This window comes from Fistularia commersonii, chromosome 1 (genome assembly GCF_037954325.1).
Source record: "Fistularia commersonii isolate RoL2024-O1a breed Wild chromosome 1, RoL_Fcom_v1.0, whole genome shotgun sequence".
NCBI classification, from domain to species: Eukaryota; Metazoa; Chordata; class Actinopteri; order Syngnathiformes; family Fistulariidae; genus Fistularia; species Fistularia commersonii.
This window is the reverse complement of record NC_141284.1, coordinates 15849404-15866161: the sequence shown is the minus strand read 5'-3', so window position 1 is coordinate 15866161 and position 16758 is coordinate 15849404. Positions and strand designations below refer to the sequence as shown.

Sequence of the window (16758 nt, the reverse complement as noted above, 5' to 3'; positions counted from 1 at the left end):
TGAACCAGGACTGAGGAGCCTAGAGGGTTCAGCTGAAGGTCCACGGTAAAATCTTACAGCTGGTATGTCTTAAATTTTCTCAAACAAAAACATGCTATCAGGCAGTCGCGGTCACATGACCATGTACTTCACCTCATATTTGGCCTGCACCACCTCCAGGTTCCCTTCGTCAGCACAGAAGGTGTTCAGAACATTCTCCTTGTCTTCCATCCAGGATTCAAACTCCTGGCAGCTATTGTAGAACCGATGAAGGAGCACCATTTCCTCCAAAGTTTTTATCTTTTTCTGGAAATATCAGACCTCAAACTTTAGTTCAAACAGTGGTAATAAGGACCAATAAAAAATTCATTACCATTGCTCAGTGTTTTTGTAAGGTGAAATAAATTCTAAGATGTGACTGTTGGCTGAAAATAAAAAGGATTGAAACTATTAGTGTAGTATTATTTAAAGGATCATAAAAAGCTTTTTATATGATTGCTATCAATGTAATGAAGTTAAATCAAATAAAATTTTATAAATAAAATGATTTCACACTAACAAGGCTGATTTCTCCTTTACCAAGTAAATATTCAAAATATTTCACTGTAACTCATTGGCTGGTTGCAGACAATCGATTTAGTTAAATGTTGGCTTTTTATTTCATCCTATAGACCACAAGTTCCACCTGGACTTGGTGGACCAGGTTCTTGTGGAGCTGCTCCAGGTCAGCCTGTGTGGTTTCCACCGTGTTCCTCTGGTAATGGGGGTCCGTCAGTCCTGCCGTCTGGATCTCTGCGGTGCCTCTGCGCATCTTGCGACTTCTCCTCCGACTCAGCGTCCTGCTCGAGCCCTCGGAGGCACCATGGTTGGAGCCCAGTGAGTTGGGCGGAGCCTGGGTGAAGTTTATGCCATATAAATCCCTGTTTGTTCATATTTTTTATTACCAGCAGTTGAGAGGCTACTGATGGCTGGTCATACCGCAGCAGGCAGCAGGGTCAGGTACGTCTGTGGGAGGAGCTGCTGGTTTCCCCGCCCGTCTCTAGCCAGAACGCGGTCATCGTTCAGTTCAGCTGGTCTGACAATGGTCACAATTTCATTGCGTTCCCAGGGAAACTGTCCTGTAGGTGCACAGTAGACAACTGATTTACTCTCAGAGAGATGGTTAATGGACATAACATTTTGCTTAAGTTACTCCCAAGCTGTCACTGTGGAAAGAGGCGGGATTTAACCTAGACGGGTCACCAGTCAATCATCCGACCTTTCACTCTCATTCACAACTACAGACAGTTCAGTTTTCAATTAACCTACTATTTTTGGACAGCGGGAAGAAGAAGGAGAACCTGAAGAGAACCTAGCCTGGAGAACACGGAGAACCCAAACAGGGAGAACCAGGTGGGTTAGAGGTCAGAGTGCTGACCCGCTCTCTACCTGCTTGAGACTCATGTACAATAATTGACCTTAAAATAGATATTTGAAATTTCTTGTCCATCAATGCAGAACTTACAATCAACAAAATAATAACCCTCTCACAACCTAAGAGTTTAGTTGACTCGGAATTCTGTGTGAAAAAAATTCATTACTAAAGTTTCACAACTTCAGACACTGACAATAATCATGGGAGCAAGGAGGCGCAGGTTCTTGTACCTCGACTGAATCGGAACCGGATCTTGGCCTTGATTTCGTCCCTCGGGGCAGGGGTGCTTACAGGGCTCTGCCCACCACTGACACCCGATGTTGATGTCACCGCGTCCGGGGCGTCCTCCCCGCCGGATGAGTCGCTATATTGGTTAATGTTAGTTTGCTGGGGCTCCGCCTTGACAGGAAGAGAAGATAGTCAGATGCCAAGGTACTCTTAATGCCAAGTAGATTCAGTCACGTTTAAATATCTTCCTCTTCAGTTCTGATCCATAAAGTGACAGCCTCAATCAACACCTATGCTTTTGGTCAAATATAACTTTTCGGACATTTCCTGGATTCACCATCAGAGAAGTGAGCTGTGCTGCATTCTTGGCCTGTTCCGAAAGGCGCCTTATTTCAGCACCATAGCCTGCCATCTCCTTCTCCACACGCAGGTGGCGCTGTAACAGTGCCGCTGTGCTGGACTCATCCTTCCCCAGGTCGTCGCTGGTCAGCAGGGGTTTCCTGTCGCCCATCCAGGAGTTCGCCTCCTCGGTGTCCGCAAAGTACTGGTCACCAGAGTAGGAGAAAATTAGAACATCCGAAGGAAGCAAGATCACATGCAGAATCTCAGCCGTCAACCCAGCAAGCTCTGACTGATCAACAAGTCGAAGGAATAGTAGAGAGAAATTAAAAACAATGATGGATTCAGGATCAACATTCTGTTCCTTTAGTCATAAAACTGACTGAGGACATGAATTGTGGAATATTTCTAGAACCAGGCTGAAAGAGCCAACATTCTGTCCAGAGGGGGTGAAAACAGATCAACAGATTTGCTGTAATACAGCAGTATTAGCTACATTCAGCATGCAACCAAACATAACTCGTTTACCTGCTTGATAGCACCAGCGGCCTCCAGTCTGTCACGCTGCACGTTGGCGTCAGCATTCAGGAGAGCCCACTGCCTCTGCAGGGTTTTCAGCCACTTATCAATGGCCGGTCGGTTTGGACTCGCTCTGCTCAGCAGGTCGTGACCCTGACTTAAAACCCCCTGGAACAGTGACTCCTGGGCCTGTAGCTCCGCCTCCAGAACCTGCAATCAGTGTTTGGTGAAAAAGACACTGTACAAACATGCCCACAGTTATAATAAGAAGGAATCTGAGGAATATTTAAACTTTAATGTGTTCTGGTTCTGCTCCTGTTGAAGTTCCAGTTTGACCTTATGTTTTTGTTGGCTCATCTGAATGGTGTTCAGGTCTCGTCCCAGTCCGATGTTCTTCAGCCTGAGCCAACGCTCATAAAGCCATGCATCCAGCTCCTCACAATCACGGAAGAACTCAAACAACTGCAGCTGGGCCTCCAGCTGTTTCCTCCTGGGGTGGAGTGGGAGTGGAAAGTTATGGTCTTCTTCTTTGTTTTAAAAGAAAAAAAATTCTATGGTCTACTGAGAACTCGGACCTGCTGCTGCTGAGGGCCACCAGAGATCTGTACTGGCCATCTAGAGCTCTCACTCTATTCTGGAGCTGCTGACTGTTCTGGACATTCCCCTGAGTGGAGAACAGAAGACTAAGACAATTTTCACCTGGAAGGTTCAGATGGTGGGGTGGTGACCGTACCTTCAGAGTGGCAGCACCCATGACAGTGATGGTTTCTCCATGAGCAGAGATCCGAGAGTCCAGCAGGTCCTGGTTCTGGAGGAGAGACTCCACCTCAGCTAGCTGGTTCCCCAGCTCAGAGCAGCTTGCCTGGGCCTTGACGGAGGGTGCAGAGACATCCGGAACATCATCAAGAACAACCACGAAGTCTGCTTCCACAAACTACTCAAATTAAAGAATTTCCCTTTGTTTCCACACATGGGATGTTAACCAGCACACAGTTACCATTGCCACACTTGACAGATAAGATAATGATAACATGATTACAATTACATCCAAAGCCGCTTCTCCTTCATTCACTTTTAGTGAATGTAGCCTTGGCCAGGGAGAGTAGATGTCATCAGGCGGTATCCAACGATCATTGGGTGTTTCAACCCTGATCCGCAACACCCTCAACATTGGTGGGTCAGCAGTGGTGGCCAAACCACTGCCCATCAACTCCTTCTGGCTTCCACCTAAGCTCCTCTCTCTCCTTCTCCATAAACAGCAAGAGGATCTTTCTGCTGCCTCCCACATCCTGCAAGCTGCCGTCTTTCTCTCCCTTCTTGTCACCCAAATTGCTGTGACCATTCTCCACACTGATTGGGCAGGGAATCCGCTACATCTGACCTTGACTGAGAAGAGGCTGCCATCCCTTCCCCCAGCAGTCACGCAAGAGATCGTGGTATTCGGCGCTCTTTCTCTCCTGCTCACAACCATCTTCCCATGGGACTGTAAGTGCAATGAGGATGATCTTCTTTGCCTCTTCAGACCACAGTACCGTGTCTGGTCTCAGGGTTGTCTGGACAACTTGGGGGAATTTCAGTCTTCCCCTCAGGTCTACCTTCTTTTCCCATGACTGAGATTTTTGCAGCGGGTTGCTTCTTGTCGCTGCTGCGGTTGATGGCTTTTGTACCTCCCTTACAAACTTGATTGATGGTATTGCTCTCCCGCATGACTGGCGTTTCTTGTGTCTTTCCTGCTCCAGAGTGTCATCGAGTGTCATGAGCACCTTGTCATGGCGCCACCCTCATGCCCCACTTGTGCAAGTTTGTCAAGTCAGGAATGTATCGCACACTGACCTTAGCATGAATGAGAAAAGGCAGAAAGGCTCCAGTCTCCATAGATCTCCCCATGTGATCTTCCTCTTGGGTAGGTCCCATTTGGTCCATGCTCCCTGGGCTGCAAGCTTCACTGCCCTCGCCCTTCATTCTTCTTCCTCCAGGTTACATATTTCCTCCCCGATCATGGCCCTTTTCTCCATGGATCCTGCCTTCCCCCATTGCTGGGCATGGGAAGTTCCAAGACCCTGGCTTCCTGTACATGCTGTTCCGATGATGTTACATAGCTCCAACATACTTTCAGCTGCCCACTTGTGAGGATGCCTGCTTGTCTAACTTGTTCATCCTGGGAGTCTCTGTATGTCATTATGACTCTGCACTTCGCACCTTAAATTCCTCCACCATGGATGACAGAGGAAGTTGGAGCTGCCCTGATCTAATGTAGAGGCCTACTGAAGTGAAGCTTGGAGGGATTCCCAGCCACCTTCAAAAGTACTTGTTCCTTCCTGGATGGTTCATTGCTGTTGAGCTCTTTTCCAGGTATGTTCAGATAAGATAAGATAAGATAAGATAAGATAAGATAAGATAAGATAAGATAAGATAAGATAAGATAAGATAAGATAAGATTTAAATAGTTCTATGCAAAGATCGTAGATTCTACTGTATGTATGTCCATATGATTCTCTGGTTCACCTGCTTCCTGGCTGGCTTTTGAACCCACCTGGAGATCCTTCAGGTCCTGGGACAGAAGGTCCATGTCCCGCAGGAGGCTAAGAGTTTCAACTGTGTTTCCCAGAAGCCCCTTCTGCTCTTGTAGCTGCTGCAGTAGCTCCTTCCATCGGCGGCTGATGTTCTCCTCCCTTTTGAGTACATGGGTTAAGTAATACAGAGCCACAAGTAGTATTTGCACTAGTGCCAGTGGTAGTCAAAGCTTTTGAAGCGTAGAAGCGACAGTAGTAGTATTATTAATACGATGAAGTATCAGTAGATATAGCACTACTACCAGTGTTTATAATGATGGAAGCAGATCTTGTAGTTATATAGGTGTATAAATGGAGTAATGGTAGCAACAGTAGCAGAAGGCGGTAGGACTTATGATGGTAGTTTTAATGGTGCCATGGCTGTGGTAGCAGGATTAGAAGCAGGAGTAGTAGCAAAAACAGCAGCAGCAGAGGACTTAGAAGTAGTAATAGTAGTAGTAGTAGTAGTAGTAGTAGTAGCAGTATTAGTGCATAAGGTTCAATCTTTGCAAATTCAAGAAAACGTTATTTTTGAATTTGAATTTTTTTCCTGGTTTGGTCAATTTTTTTTCCACAGTGCAGTTACGCCGCTCACCTCCTGATGACCTGCTCCCTACTGTGGTAGTTTCCCCGCTGGATGGCCTCGGCCATGTCTCTCAGAGCGGAGAACCTTGGTTCTCTGGCCAAAGCATCGGTCATCAAGGCCTCCAGACGGCGGCCGGCCGCCTGAGCTTCATCCAGTGAGGACAGACGCTGGATGTGCTGCCTGCGGACCAGACGCAACGTGTCGTCCAGGTAACCCTCCCTCAGCCCTGCCTGTGGACACCAGGACAGCACCTTGAAATTATCGGTCCAGGAAGATGGCGTGTCTGATCGATAAGGTTTACCTTCCGGCCAAACTTCTGCGCAAGCTGCTCCAGGTTCTCCAGGCACAGGAGCGCTTCCTGCAGAGCTCGTTCACGCTCGTGTTCGGCTCTTTCCAGTAAAAACCAGCTCTTCTCGATGTCACCGAGGGTTTTACCTTCATTCAGTCAAGGGGGTTGAAGAACGAGCAGAACTTTCATCACAAAAGTATATGACGAAAATGATGCTCTTTGTGTTGTCGTAATTGTTGGTTTTATCGTTGCTGTGTTAGGTGTTCTCACCCTCGGGGGGGCTGTAGGCCTGCTGGTTGTTGGCTACCAGCTGGGTCCGCAGACTGAACAGATGAGCCTCGATGGCACCTCGTTCCTAAAGAACAGGGAAGAAGGATTTTTTATTGGTGATACAGGGTTTTGAACATTATACATGCGGATGAAGCAGGAAGTTGTCCTACCTGGTATTTGGGGGGTTTCTCCACTGTCCTGTAAGTCTTGAAAGATGTCATCAGTACCTGCATTTCCCTGACAGAGTTGGGGAACTTCCGGTCGTCCAACTGGACCACCTTCAGTCAAAATCACAGATTTGTTATTTCTGTCCAACCCACCTACAACCCACCTCTGTGTTTCCGCTGACCTTGGTTTTGATCCATTGAAGCAGGTCCGTGACCATCCTCTCATACTGGACCTTCATCTCATCAAGTTCCATCAAGATCCCGATAATCTGAGGAGGAAATCATCATAGCGGTTCTTACAGCGTGACAGCATCAACAATTTGGCCTGAAATTCAAATAAAATATAGTTTTCTTGTTGTCTGTGATTCCCGAGACTGGATTCAAGGTCAATTTTGGACAAAGTTTCTTTCAAAGGAGGTTCTTCTTGATTGAGATGGATCTCAATGCGATGACACCAGAACCTCTCTGTTGGGTGACACATGGAAACACAAATATTGTCACGATGTTGAACACACCTGCTTGTGGGTCCATGTGGAACATTCTCTTCTGTACTGCTTCTTTATCCACTGACCACTGAGGCAACCCCCCACCCACATAATGTACAACCCTCGTCATCTGGACAGAGCTGATCCACCTTGACATATTCAGACCACCTGCTACCCTCCAAAGATAAACCCTAAGTGCCGATAGATCGTTTTACAGGGTTGTCAGTAGTGATCCAGGTAAACATTTACAAATGACGCACACCTAGCAAACGTCCTTGCTGCAAGCTATAACACTCTGGACATCCAGAACAAACCTGCCACATCACATTTAAACGGACTGATGTGCAGAAAAACACACCTGCCGTGTTCCACGACACCTCTGGTTCCTCCATAGCAGAAAGGACACTCATCCTTGCTGAGTATTGCTGTGAACATCAATGGGTGTGGACATAGCTACTGTCCCGGACACGGAGACATCATTAAACACATCCATTGCTATGGAATCAGTAAATCAACACACTGATTAATAAAGATATTGATTATTGCTTGTCTGTTAACAAAAGTTTAAATTAAAATAACAGTATCTTCAGGAACGCTTCAGGTAATACTGAAAGGGTTTGGGAGTATTTTCTAAGGATACTCCTGAGAAATGATGGATTAAGGCCGTTGAGAGATGGAATTAAGAGACAGCTTACACCCCACTGGTGATATAAAAAAATCATCGAAATAAACCAGAATTCAGCTGGAACTGGTCAATGATCAGAAGGAAACAGTTAGACAGAATAGTATGTCATCAGCATATATAGCTGGAGATTAAATCATAGTAGTTTATTTATTCATAGTTGCAAAGAATATTAAATAGGGATTCATATGTCCAGTGAGCAAAGATACATCCTGTCACAGGCGTTATTATCATTTCACTGACATTAGATCATAAAAAGGTAAGTGTCCCAAAAAGGCATGCAGACTTAAGGGATTATCTTGAAAAAAAAATTGAGAACATTTTCTGTGGCTTTTGAGCAGATAATACGTGTTATGATGTAAGCATCTGAAAAAGTTTTGAGTCTTGATGTCATAGCTCAGGAACAAGGAAGCATCAGATATCGGAGTATGGCAGACAGGATCAGCTACCGACCTTTTCCGGAATTATCCGCGTCGAACTCTTGGATGAAAATTTGGGAACATTTGAGCAAAATATAACGCGTTGTGGATGCTCCTGCTACAGCTGTTTTCTCTCCATCACAACAAAACCAAGAACCAGACCATCGCAGACATCAGGACAACAAAACCCAACAGCAGTCCATCTCACACAAAACACAACATCAGCAGATTTTAGCTGAAGTAATTTCATGCTATAGTGTCGAGCAGCCTGCTACTTTTTCGCTTCAGCCCAAAACTCATACAAACAAATATGGGTAAAAATCCAGAGTCTCACTCTAAACTCCACATGGAACCTCCCGTCCCAACCAGAACCTCCATCCTGGACCTGCAGGAAGTGGCGTGCTGACATTCAGGCCATTTACTCGCCGTGATGTTGCTTCTTCCTGCTGTAGCCTCTCACTCTTTAATCTGATCAGATTAGCGGCTGTGAGCCTTGAAGGATAGACTGGCAAACAGCATGCGGAACACTGCGGTGATAACATGACTACGGCCAATCACTACAGGTCCATGTCCTTGACTTGCATTTCTCATGTGACCTATTGATATTTGAATACATTGATGTGACGCAAGGCAACGTCACGTTGCATTGTGTTGCACGTGACTCAAGCAGGAAAGTGAACGGGTGTAGCTTTATAGAAAAAAATAAAAATGTATCTAATTCGGTGCCATGACAGCACAATATGGTGTGTCATAAAAAGGGGAATTTTGTTTGAATTCCATATGACATAAAATCAGATTTGAATTTCTAATGTGCTAATCAAAGCAGATACTGATGATGGCATTCAGTTTGTTGATGGTAGCATTCAGTTCATTAGCAACAATTGTTCTGATTGTTTCTGTTTCCCCTTGATGGGTTTTTTTATGTACATATGACAAAATCCATCCATCTTCTTCTGCTACTTATCCTGCACTCAGGGGGGATGGAGCCTATCACACACTGGACTGGTCGAGGGACAAATACAAAAACAGACAACATTCGAAGTGGGAGGAAACCCAGTGGAAACCCACGCGGAGATGGAGAAAACGTGAAAAGACGCTCCACACAGTCTTTGTCAGAATCAAATCAGGGTCTTTCGTGCTGTGAGGCTGAAGCGCTAACAACTGCACCACCTTTCATATGTATATATATATATCTATATATATATATATATGTATATTATAAAACATATTTCATCTAGACTCATGTTACTCAAAATGTTAAATAACATCACACAAAATGAAATATAGTAAATGAATAAAGTCTTGTAAAATGGTTACAGCTGTGTTATTGCTTTGTTATTGTCATGCCACTTTGGTAGGTTGAGCTATGGCTGTCGATCAGCTGAGGTGCAGGTCGGATCTATGAGCTGCCGCACTATGAGGTGGCCACTTCCTGTCTAATCCCACACTAATCCAGGCTGCAAAACAGGGGCGGAGCCAACTGGATTACAAAAAGTAAGGACAGGCTGGTGGAGCCAGTGATGGGCCAATGATTCGCCAGCAGTTGATTTCAACTCATTCATATTCTGAGGACTCAGAGGAATGCCTGAGTTCAATGCTTAAATACATGAAGTGGTAAAAAAGATTTTAATGACCACTACATAACATTTTAATTAATTTAACATGTGTGTGTGTGTGTGTGTGCGTGTGTGTGTGTGTGTGTGTGTGTGTGTGTGTTTATCTAAGTGTTTTTTCATGAATAAATCAAAATGCCTTGATGCCGTTTCAAATGTTGAAGTTTAGTTTAGTATGGTTTATTTGGATCTTCATGCCTCTTATGAGATAATTAAAGCTCAGATTCAAGATTAGAACCAAGAGTTTCCTCTGCTTTGTAGTAACACCAATAAAGAATTACTAACATTACTGTGCTGCCCCCTGGGAGCCCACTTTACAAAACCAATAAGACATGGATGATACCAATAGTAACAACAATTGATGTTGTTGAACCCAAGTAACCCAGATACTGAGAGCAGTAATAACTAGTTAATAGCTCAGGTAATACCGTATTATCACGACTATAAGGCGCACATAAAAGCCTTAGATTTTCTTCAAAATGTGCGGCGCGCCCTATAGTGAAGTGCGCCCTGTGTGGAGAACACCATGAGAACGTTATAGGGGGAAGGATGGGCGTTGATTGTATATAAAAGAACGGGTATGTGCGTTTTGCAGAACATTGTTGTTTTAACAATCCTGAGAACATCCAGCCCAGCCACATCACATGGACGATGTGCCGTTCACTTTCGATATCCCGGTGAGTCACACTGTGGAGAAGAAGGGGACCTGCACGGTAGCGATACACACAACGGGGTACGAAAAGTCTTCTTGGAGACCACGGTTTCACTAAGAGTGGAAGGCAGCGCCGGGCGAGTTACGCCACAATTTGCGAATGGATTGTAGATGCTCAGGCTAACGTGTCTGCTGGCACTGTTGTTCGAGCTTTCGCAAAAGCTAGCGTCATTTCCGAGAAGCCGCACAGCACGGATAGAGACTGACAGTGAAGAAAGCAAACCTGGCATGTTTGATGGAGATTTAGCGCAACTGTTCAAATCAGAAACAGAGGATGAGGACTTCGATGGGTTTGATTGATGACGATTACCGGTAAAAAAATGTGAAACCAAACTCAGTTTAGCTCCCGCTCTATTTTTAAGTACGCAACCTTGTATGCTTGTGTGTGTGTTGTTGTTGTTAGGCGGACGTAGTAGAGGACATCATGAGAATGTTAAAGGGGGAAGTGCGGTCGTGGATTGTATATAAAACCCGTGCCCTATAATCATGTGTTAAATACAGTAATGGCACACATAACTGAGATTGCGCCTTTTAGTACGGTGCGCCTTATGGACGTGAAAATACGTTAGTAGTTAATATTGGTGTGGCTCACCTTGGCAACCCTTTTCTGAACGGTCTGGCCCTGCTTCATCCTGGAGAAGTAGTGGTAGTAGAGGGACACGTAGGTCATGATGGACTTCTCGTCAGGCTGAGGAACCACCATGTCCTCCACCTCCAACAGCTGCATGATGCCAAACTCTCGCTCAGCTAGGGTGAAAGCGTGCTGCAGGGTGGGTCCGGGGTCGTCGCCACTGAGACGCCGGTAATCGAAGAGGTCAGGCCTAGGGGTGGGGGGAGAGGGGGCATTAACCCTTGTGTTGTCTTGCTGGTCAAAAGTGACCCACTACCATGTTTAGCTGTAGAAAAAACACCTTAAACTATCTTTTTCCAACTTGAAATTATATGACTTTTCCTAAAGAGACCCCATAATTAGAAAAAGTGATTCTTCTTTTTTGTTTATGTTTCCATGTGGGCTGTACACCACTAGGGTGCAAAGATTGTCTTATGGGTCATTTTTGGCCCGTAGGACAAGGGGAGTAAACACAATGTTAAGACCGCACGAGGGTTAACATGTGCGTATGTGTGTGTGTGTGCCTATGCACTCGCACAGATGAGTGTGTGTCACCTGTGTGCGTGGATAAGGGCGTTGAATGCAAGTCCATCCCTCCAGCTAGAGGAAAAGTCTGTCACATTGACTCCACGGTAACCGGCCGTTTTCCTCTGACACCAGATCAGGAGAGCCTCTTTCGCCGATCGATGAGCAACACTGGCTCCACCCTCCTGAGGGAGAGCCAAAGGAAGAGGGGGTGAGGAAAGAAGAGGAGAGGAGGAGAGGTTGCAGGTCGGATTCCAAACCTCGTTCACGTTGATGGGTCCGATCTGGAAGCGCAGGATGATGATCCACAAGAGACCCAGGATCAGAGTCCGATCTCCATCCACCACATTCTCCGGTCCGATCAGATCCACCCGAATCTGTGGGGAGAGACAGTTATTGGTAAAAGTGTAATCTGACCACACAGGAAGGGAAACCTGCATTTGAAAGCAGCAGGAGACAATCACAGCCGTCTCCTGGGCGGGGCTTAACCTGGACCGAGCTGTCAATGGTCCAACCATTCGCTTCTCTTACTGTCTGTTTTTAGACTGTGGGTTTGAGATAGAGAACCCGGAGAAACCCCAGCCAGGAGAAAATATGGAGAGAAAATGTAGAGAGGAACCACGGGGAACTTGGAGCCGTTCTGTAGTTCAACCATTGCTAAACCAGCAGAACTGCTCTCTGCTTGGTTTTTCCAGCAGAACAACTAGGTTCTCGAGGTGTATGTATGTGTGTGTGTGCTTGAATGTGTCTCTATGTCTGTGTCTGTCTATTTGTGTCTGTCTCTGGAGGTGTGTTTGTCTGTGACTCTGTGTGCGTGTGTGTGAATATCTGTGTTTGTTATGGTGCTTCCATATATATGTGATTGTCTTAGTTTGTGTGTGTTTGTGTGGGTCTATGTGAGTCTTTGTCACTGTCTATGTGTGTGTGTGTGTGTCAAGATCACCTTGCTCTTCAGGAAGTTGATGGCAATGCTGTTGTTCTCCAGACAGTGGACCCTCAGTGAACGGCGGCTGGGTGGCGGCAGCGTTTCCCTGGAGATCAGCTCAAGCAGGCGAATCAGATGCCGGCCACTGCGCAGCTCAGTGTAGACGTCAGAAAGCCCCGCCTCCTCCTGCGGACACACCCGTGGGCTTTTAATTTGAAGGCCGACAATAGTTTCCTGTCCTCTTCCTCTCTTTACCAACAGGACGCCACTGCGTCTGGAAGTATGATTACTCGGCCCTGACAGGGTCCAAGAGCCCTGGGTCACCTGACCCTGATCCGGGGTCTGGTTGACCGCTTTTGAAAAGTCCACCACCATGACCATTCGGGAGAAAATCATGGAAACTTACAATTAAAGTTTTGAAATATTTATTATTTTAATCACTCTACTAGATCAGCGTCCGGAGCCATGCAAGAAGCACTGAATATGTATGATAAAATAAAATAAAATAAAATAAAATAAAATAAAATAAAATAAAATAAAATAAAATAAAATGAATGGCAAGTTCTTTTGGATAAAATAAAAAATAAAATACAGTAGAATATTGGAAACATCTTTCATTATAATAAAGTAAGTATTTTTAAACCAGTTCTGTGAGACAACGTGAACCAAACAGGAAGCACCTTCTTCTCCTCCTTCCTCCCGCTTCTCCCTTGCCTCCAGCTTGTCCTCCTCTTCCCTCTACTCTTCCTCATTAATTCAAACCAAACAACATAAAGCAACATTTCCTTTCTTATTTTAATTTGAGACTCATGAAAAATGCTCCCTGTGGCAGGAAGTGCCCCACCCTCTGCGTTCATCCTGGTACTCCAGTCTGTTACACAACATCCTGGAAAAGTGCCATCCGAGTGGCTGCTGGACTGAGGATGGGAATCAAATCACAGAGGTCACAACGCAAAAAAAAAGGATGTCTCTCAGAGGAAACATCCTCCGGAGTTGGCCGGAGCTTTTAAGTGGCCACGGTCACGACGGCGACAACAATGGCACTGAGCCTTAGACAACTGGGAGACAAAAAAGAATGAGGTAAAAACAGACTTAGAAAGTTTCAGCCTCCAAATGAAGATATGTTTGACCCCGAACAGGAAGATGAGACACTAGGGGAGAAGGCTGAGGAGGTTCATCCTGCAGCTGTCAAAATACACACATACGCATGTTCATAACTGTGTAATAAACCATGGGTTGGGCTTGGTTTTCTGTAATAAACCATGTAATTGAACTTTAAAACGTTTTACTCTTTTTAGTAAAAGTACTAAATCAACATCAAGGTACTTACATTTTCAACATTCAAAAGTCAGCTTATTTTTTTTCCAAATTCATTTCCAGACTCACAGCATTGCATAACGTTTTTCCAGCACGATGTTCTCTGTTCTTTACCTTATTCTTGGAGAACACACTGTTCATCCACTTGGTGAAGGTTTTCTTCTGGACCGCCATCCTCTGCTCCTGCAGCTGCCGGACCCGACCTGCTCCGTCCTCGTCCCCCTCCATCCTTTCAGACAGAGGTCGGGGGTTAGAGGTCATCAGAGGTCAGTTTATAAGGAACCATTGGATGTAAACCATCTCACCAGGTTTTGACTCATCAATCACCACCAACTTTATTGAGTTCTGTGCTTCAAGTCAAGATGAAGAAAAAATAAAATAACTGAGTAGCAGGTTATAGGAGGGGGCGAAGCCAATGACAGCAGACACTAAGGATAGGCCTTAGGATCTAACCAGGGCATGCAGGCAACCATTCACTCTCTCATTCACATTTAAAAACAATTCAAGAGTCCTCAATGAACCTACTGACTGGTTTTGGACTGCGGGAGAAAGAGGGGGAACCTAAAGAGAAGCCAGCCAGGAATCAGGAGAGCGAGGGGACTTAACAACTGTTAATCTAGGACATTTAATTCTCATAATGGAACCAACTCTTCTTCCTCTGTGGGACCAAACAGCGTCTCAATGATTTGTCTTGATCTGCTGCCCATTTCAATGCTCGATGATGGCGTGACTCCAAACACCCGCCAATTAGACACGCTCTGCAAGGAGCTTTCGATCCTTTCAGTGGAGAGGAAGCCTAATGGAGAAGGGGGCGGACCGCCAACCCAGTTTCAACAAATATTTGTCAGCAGAAGACCAGGGTCTGTGATCGATGAAGCACTTATCGATCCCGTTACCTCACCATCAAGCCTCTGTAACCTTGGGTTTACTCGCTTCATTTCCTTGAATCGGACATAAAGACGGTTTCACAACTTGTTGCTGAAATCACCACCGTTTGAATCAAATTATACATTTTTTTTTACAACAGACTGCAGCCTTTTTTTAGGCCATCATGTCATAGCTTTTTTGTTTTCATCCATTACAGAGATTTTCTTAGGCTTCTGCGAGTTACCACGGCAACATGTCAAGTCAAATAAACTCTGCCAAAAATGATCAAGAGAATAAAAGCATCAAATAACCTTTGTGGATTCACTCAACTTTGAAAATAATTTAACATTTGATTAAATACAACTCTTTAGTGTCATTTAAACATCGGGAATATAAAGAAAAAAAACAAATCCCAAAAAATGAAGGAGAATTCAGGAGATTCATCTTCACTCAGATACCCTTCACAGAACAGAACCTTTAGCAGCACCGGCGCAACAAGGAACCAGGAAGCTGAGACGTCGTCATCACATGTCACGATAGGGTTTGAAGAAAGAAGGGTAGGAGGAGGAGAAGAGGCGGAGATGCATTATGAGAACTGCAAAAAAATGCAGCACTTTAAAATTTTAAGTAAACTTTGATTGCTTTAAGAAAAAAAAAAATGTACATGCTGCACTTGACAGTTTTGAATTTAAACTGTGTTCTGGAATTAAACTGAACAGGAGACGGTTTCCTTGTAACTTCTTGCAATCCCTCAGAATATTGCTCTTTTTCATCTTGGAGTTTCTGATGGTATGGAAGAATTGATTCTAAGGAATCTCCAAAATTGTTTTTTAAATATCAACCAAAAAGCAAATCAAACCTGCCAGGTTGTGGAGAACTGGCTTAGACTCCAGCAGCTTCTAGTTCCAAATCCATTCAATTGGATGAATCCTAGTCTGATTTTGAACACAACAAAACAACACGACTATTTTTTTGTTTTTGTACACTTCCCGTATCAATTTGACTGAATTACTTCCAGCACTTTACATCCAGAATTTTATTTTTATTGTAAGTGATCCAATGATCTCGGGGTCAAAGGTCATGACGATTGAGTGACACCAAACCAGGGTTTACCGACCGGATTCACCGCACAACCCTATTTTAAGACGAAGAGAAAGTGTCACGCATAAAATTTGGTGTTTGGCTTTCCTTCTCGCTTTTCTGTCTCGACCCCCTGCAGAGTCACCGCTTTGCAGGTATTTCCCTCTCATCGCTGCACTTTGAGTCCAGGAAGGAACTATTCCCACTTCCTGAACAGGAAACCTCAAATGCAGGCCAAAGGACTGAAAACAGAATGTTCCAAGCAGTTCTGCTCTGTCTGCAGGGACTCAAGAACAGGAGGCAATACAGTACCTTCCTTCCCCAGGCAAGCAGTCCGGCTCTGGAGCGACAACGTGGAGATAAAGAATTCAATCCAAAGTCACAAGACGTTCACCTGGTTCCCCGGAGACAAAGTGAGTCCAACCTTTGAAACAGCACTTGATCATACCTCAGGGGTCAAAGTTCATCCGTGGAACCTGCAGCGTCAGCGAACCTTTTACTTTTCCTTTCCAACAGTGACGTACTGACATTCCACAAACCCCAGATAGTCATCCCGAGGGAGAACTTTTCCGAGGTTTTTGAACTTTAGAATTCTGTCGAACTGAGGAAATACAAAGATATGTATTAATAATTCAAAAAAGGAAAAAAAAAAAGAGAACCCTGGCGAAGACGACCAACAGGCATAAATATGCTTTACTGTTGTGTAGTAAAAAAGTGTGAAGAATCATAATTACTTTCAAAAAAATGCAATTTATAACACATACTTTAACCCAGGGGTGCTGCCATCGTTTTAATAGTGCAATGCATGCTGTGTTGATGACGTATACAGGTTGCTCATGTTAACTTTGGCCAGCAGGCATCCCGACCAGATGCCCGAGCCACCTCGTCTGACTCCTCTCTATGCGGAGGAGCAGTTGCTCTACTCCGAGCTCCTCCCAGATGTCTGAACTTCTTAACCTATCTCTAAAGGAGAGTCCGGCCACCATGCAGAGAAAACTCATTTCGACCGCTTGTATCCACGATCTCGTTCTTTCGGTCAATACCCACAGCTCGTGACCATAGGTGAGGTAGGGAGCATAAATCGATCGGTAAATTGGGAGCTTTGCCTTCTGGCTCAGCTCCCTCTTCACCACGACAGACTAGCACGGAGTCTGCATCACTGCAGACGCCGGACCGATCT

The 16758-nt window shown here is 44.9% G+C and overlaps 1 protein-coding gene across 1 annotated transcript in view; it reads right to left on the bottom strand.

Moving 5' to 3' along the window:
• The window catches only part of sptbn5 (spectrin, beta, non-erythrocytic 5), a 49393-nt gene extending 35534 nt beyond the window's left edge, over window positions 1–13859 (bottom strand). The window contains exons 1-20 of the mRNA XM_086151131.1: window positions 13746–13859; window positions 12333–12500; window positions 11650–11766; window positions 11420–11571; window positions 10847–11075; window positions 6526–6612; window positions 6347–6454; window positions 6177–6261; window positions 5919–6052; window positions 5627–5847; window positions 5013–5151; window positions 3213–3347; window positions 3055–3143; window positions 2816–2969; window positions 2489–2689; window positions 1959–2165; window positions 1624–1792; window positions 958–1097; window positions 665–871; window positions 133–285 (exon numbers count right to left, since the gene is read on the bottom strand). Of these exons, the coding sequence (XP_086007257.1) occupies window positions 133–285; window positions 665–871; window positions 958–1097; window positions 1624–1792; window positions 1959–2165; window positions 2489–2689; window positions 2816–2969; window positions 3055–3143; window positions 3213–3347; window positions 5013–5151; window positions 5627–5847; window positions 5919–6052; window positions 6177–6261; window positions 6347–6454; window positions 6526–6612; window positions 10847–11075; window positions 11420–11571; window positions 11650–11766; window positions 12333–12500; window positions 13746–13859 (3009 nt within the window). The remainder of the gene's footprint in view (window positions 1–132; window positions 286–664; window positions 872–957; window positions 1098–1623; window positions 1793–1958; window positions 2166–2488; window positions 2690–2815; window positions 2970–3054; window positions 3144–3212; window positions 3348–5012; window positions 5152–5626; window positions 5848–5918; window positions 6053–6176; window positions 6262–6346; window positions 6455–6525; window positions 6613–10846; window positions 11076–11419; window positions 11572–11649; window positions 11767–12332; window positions 12501–13745) is intronic.
• Between the last annotated feature and the right edge of the window lie 2899 nt (window positions 13860–16758).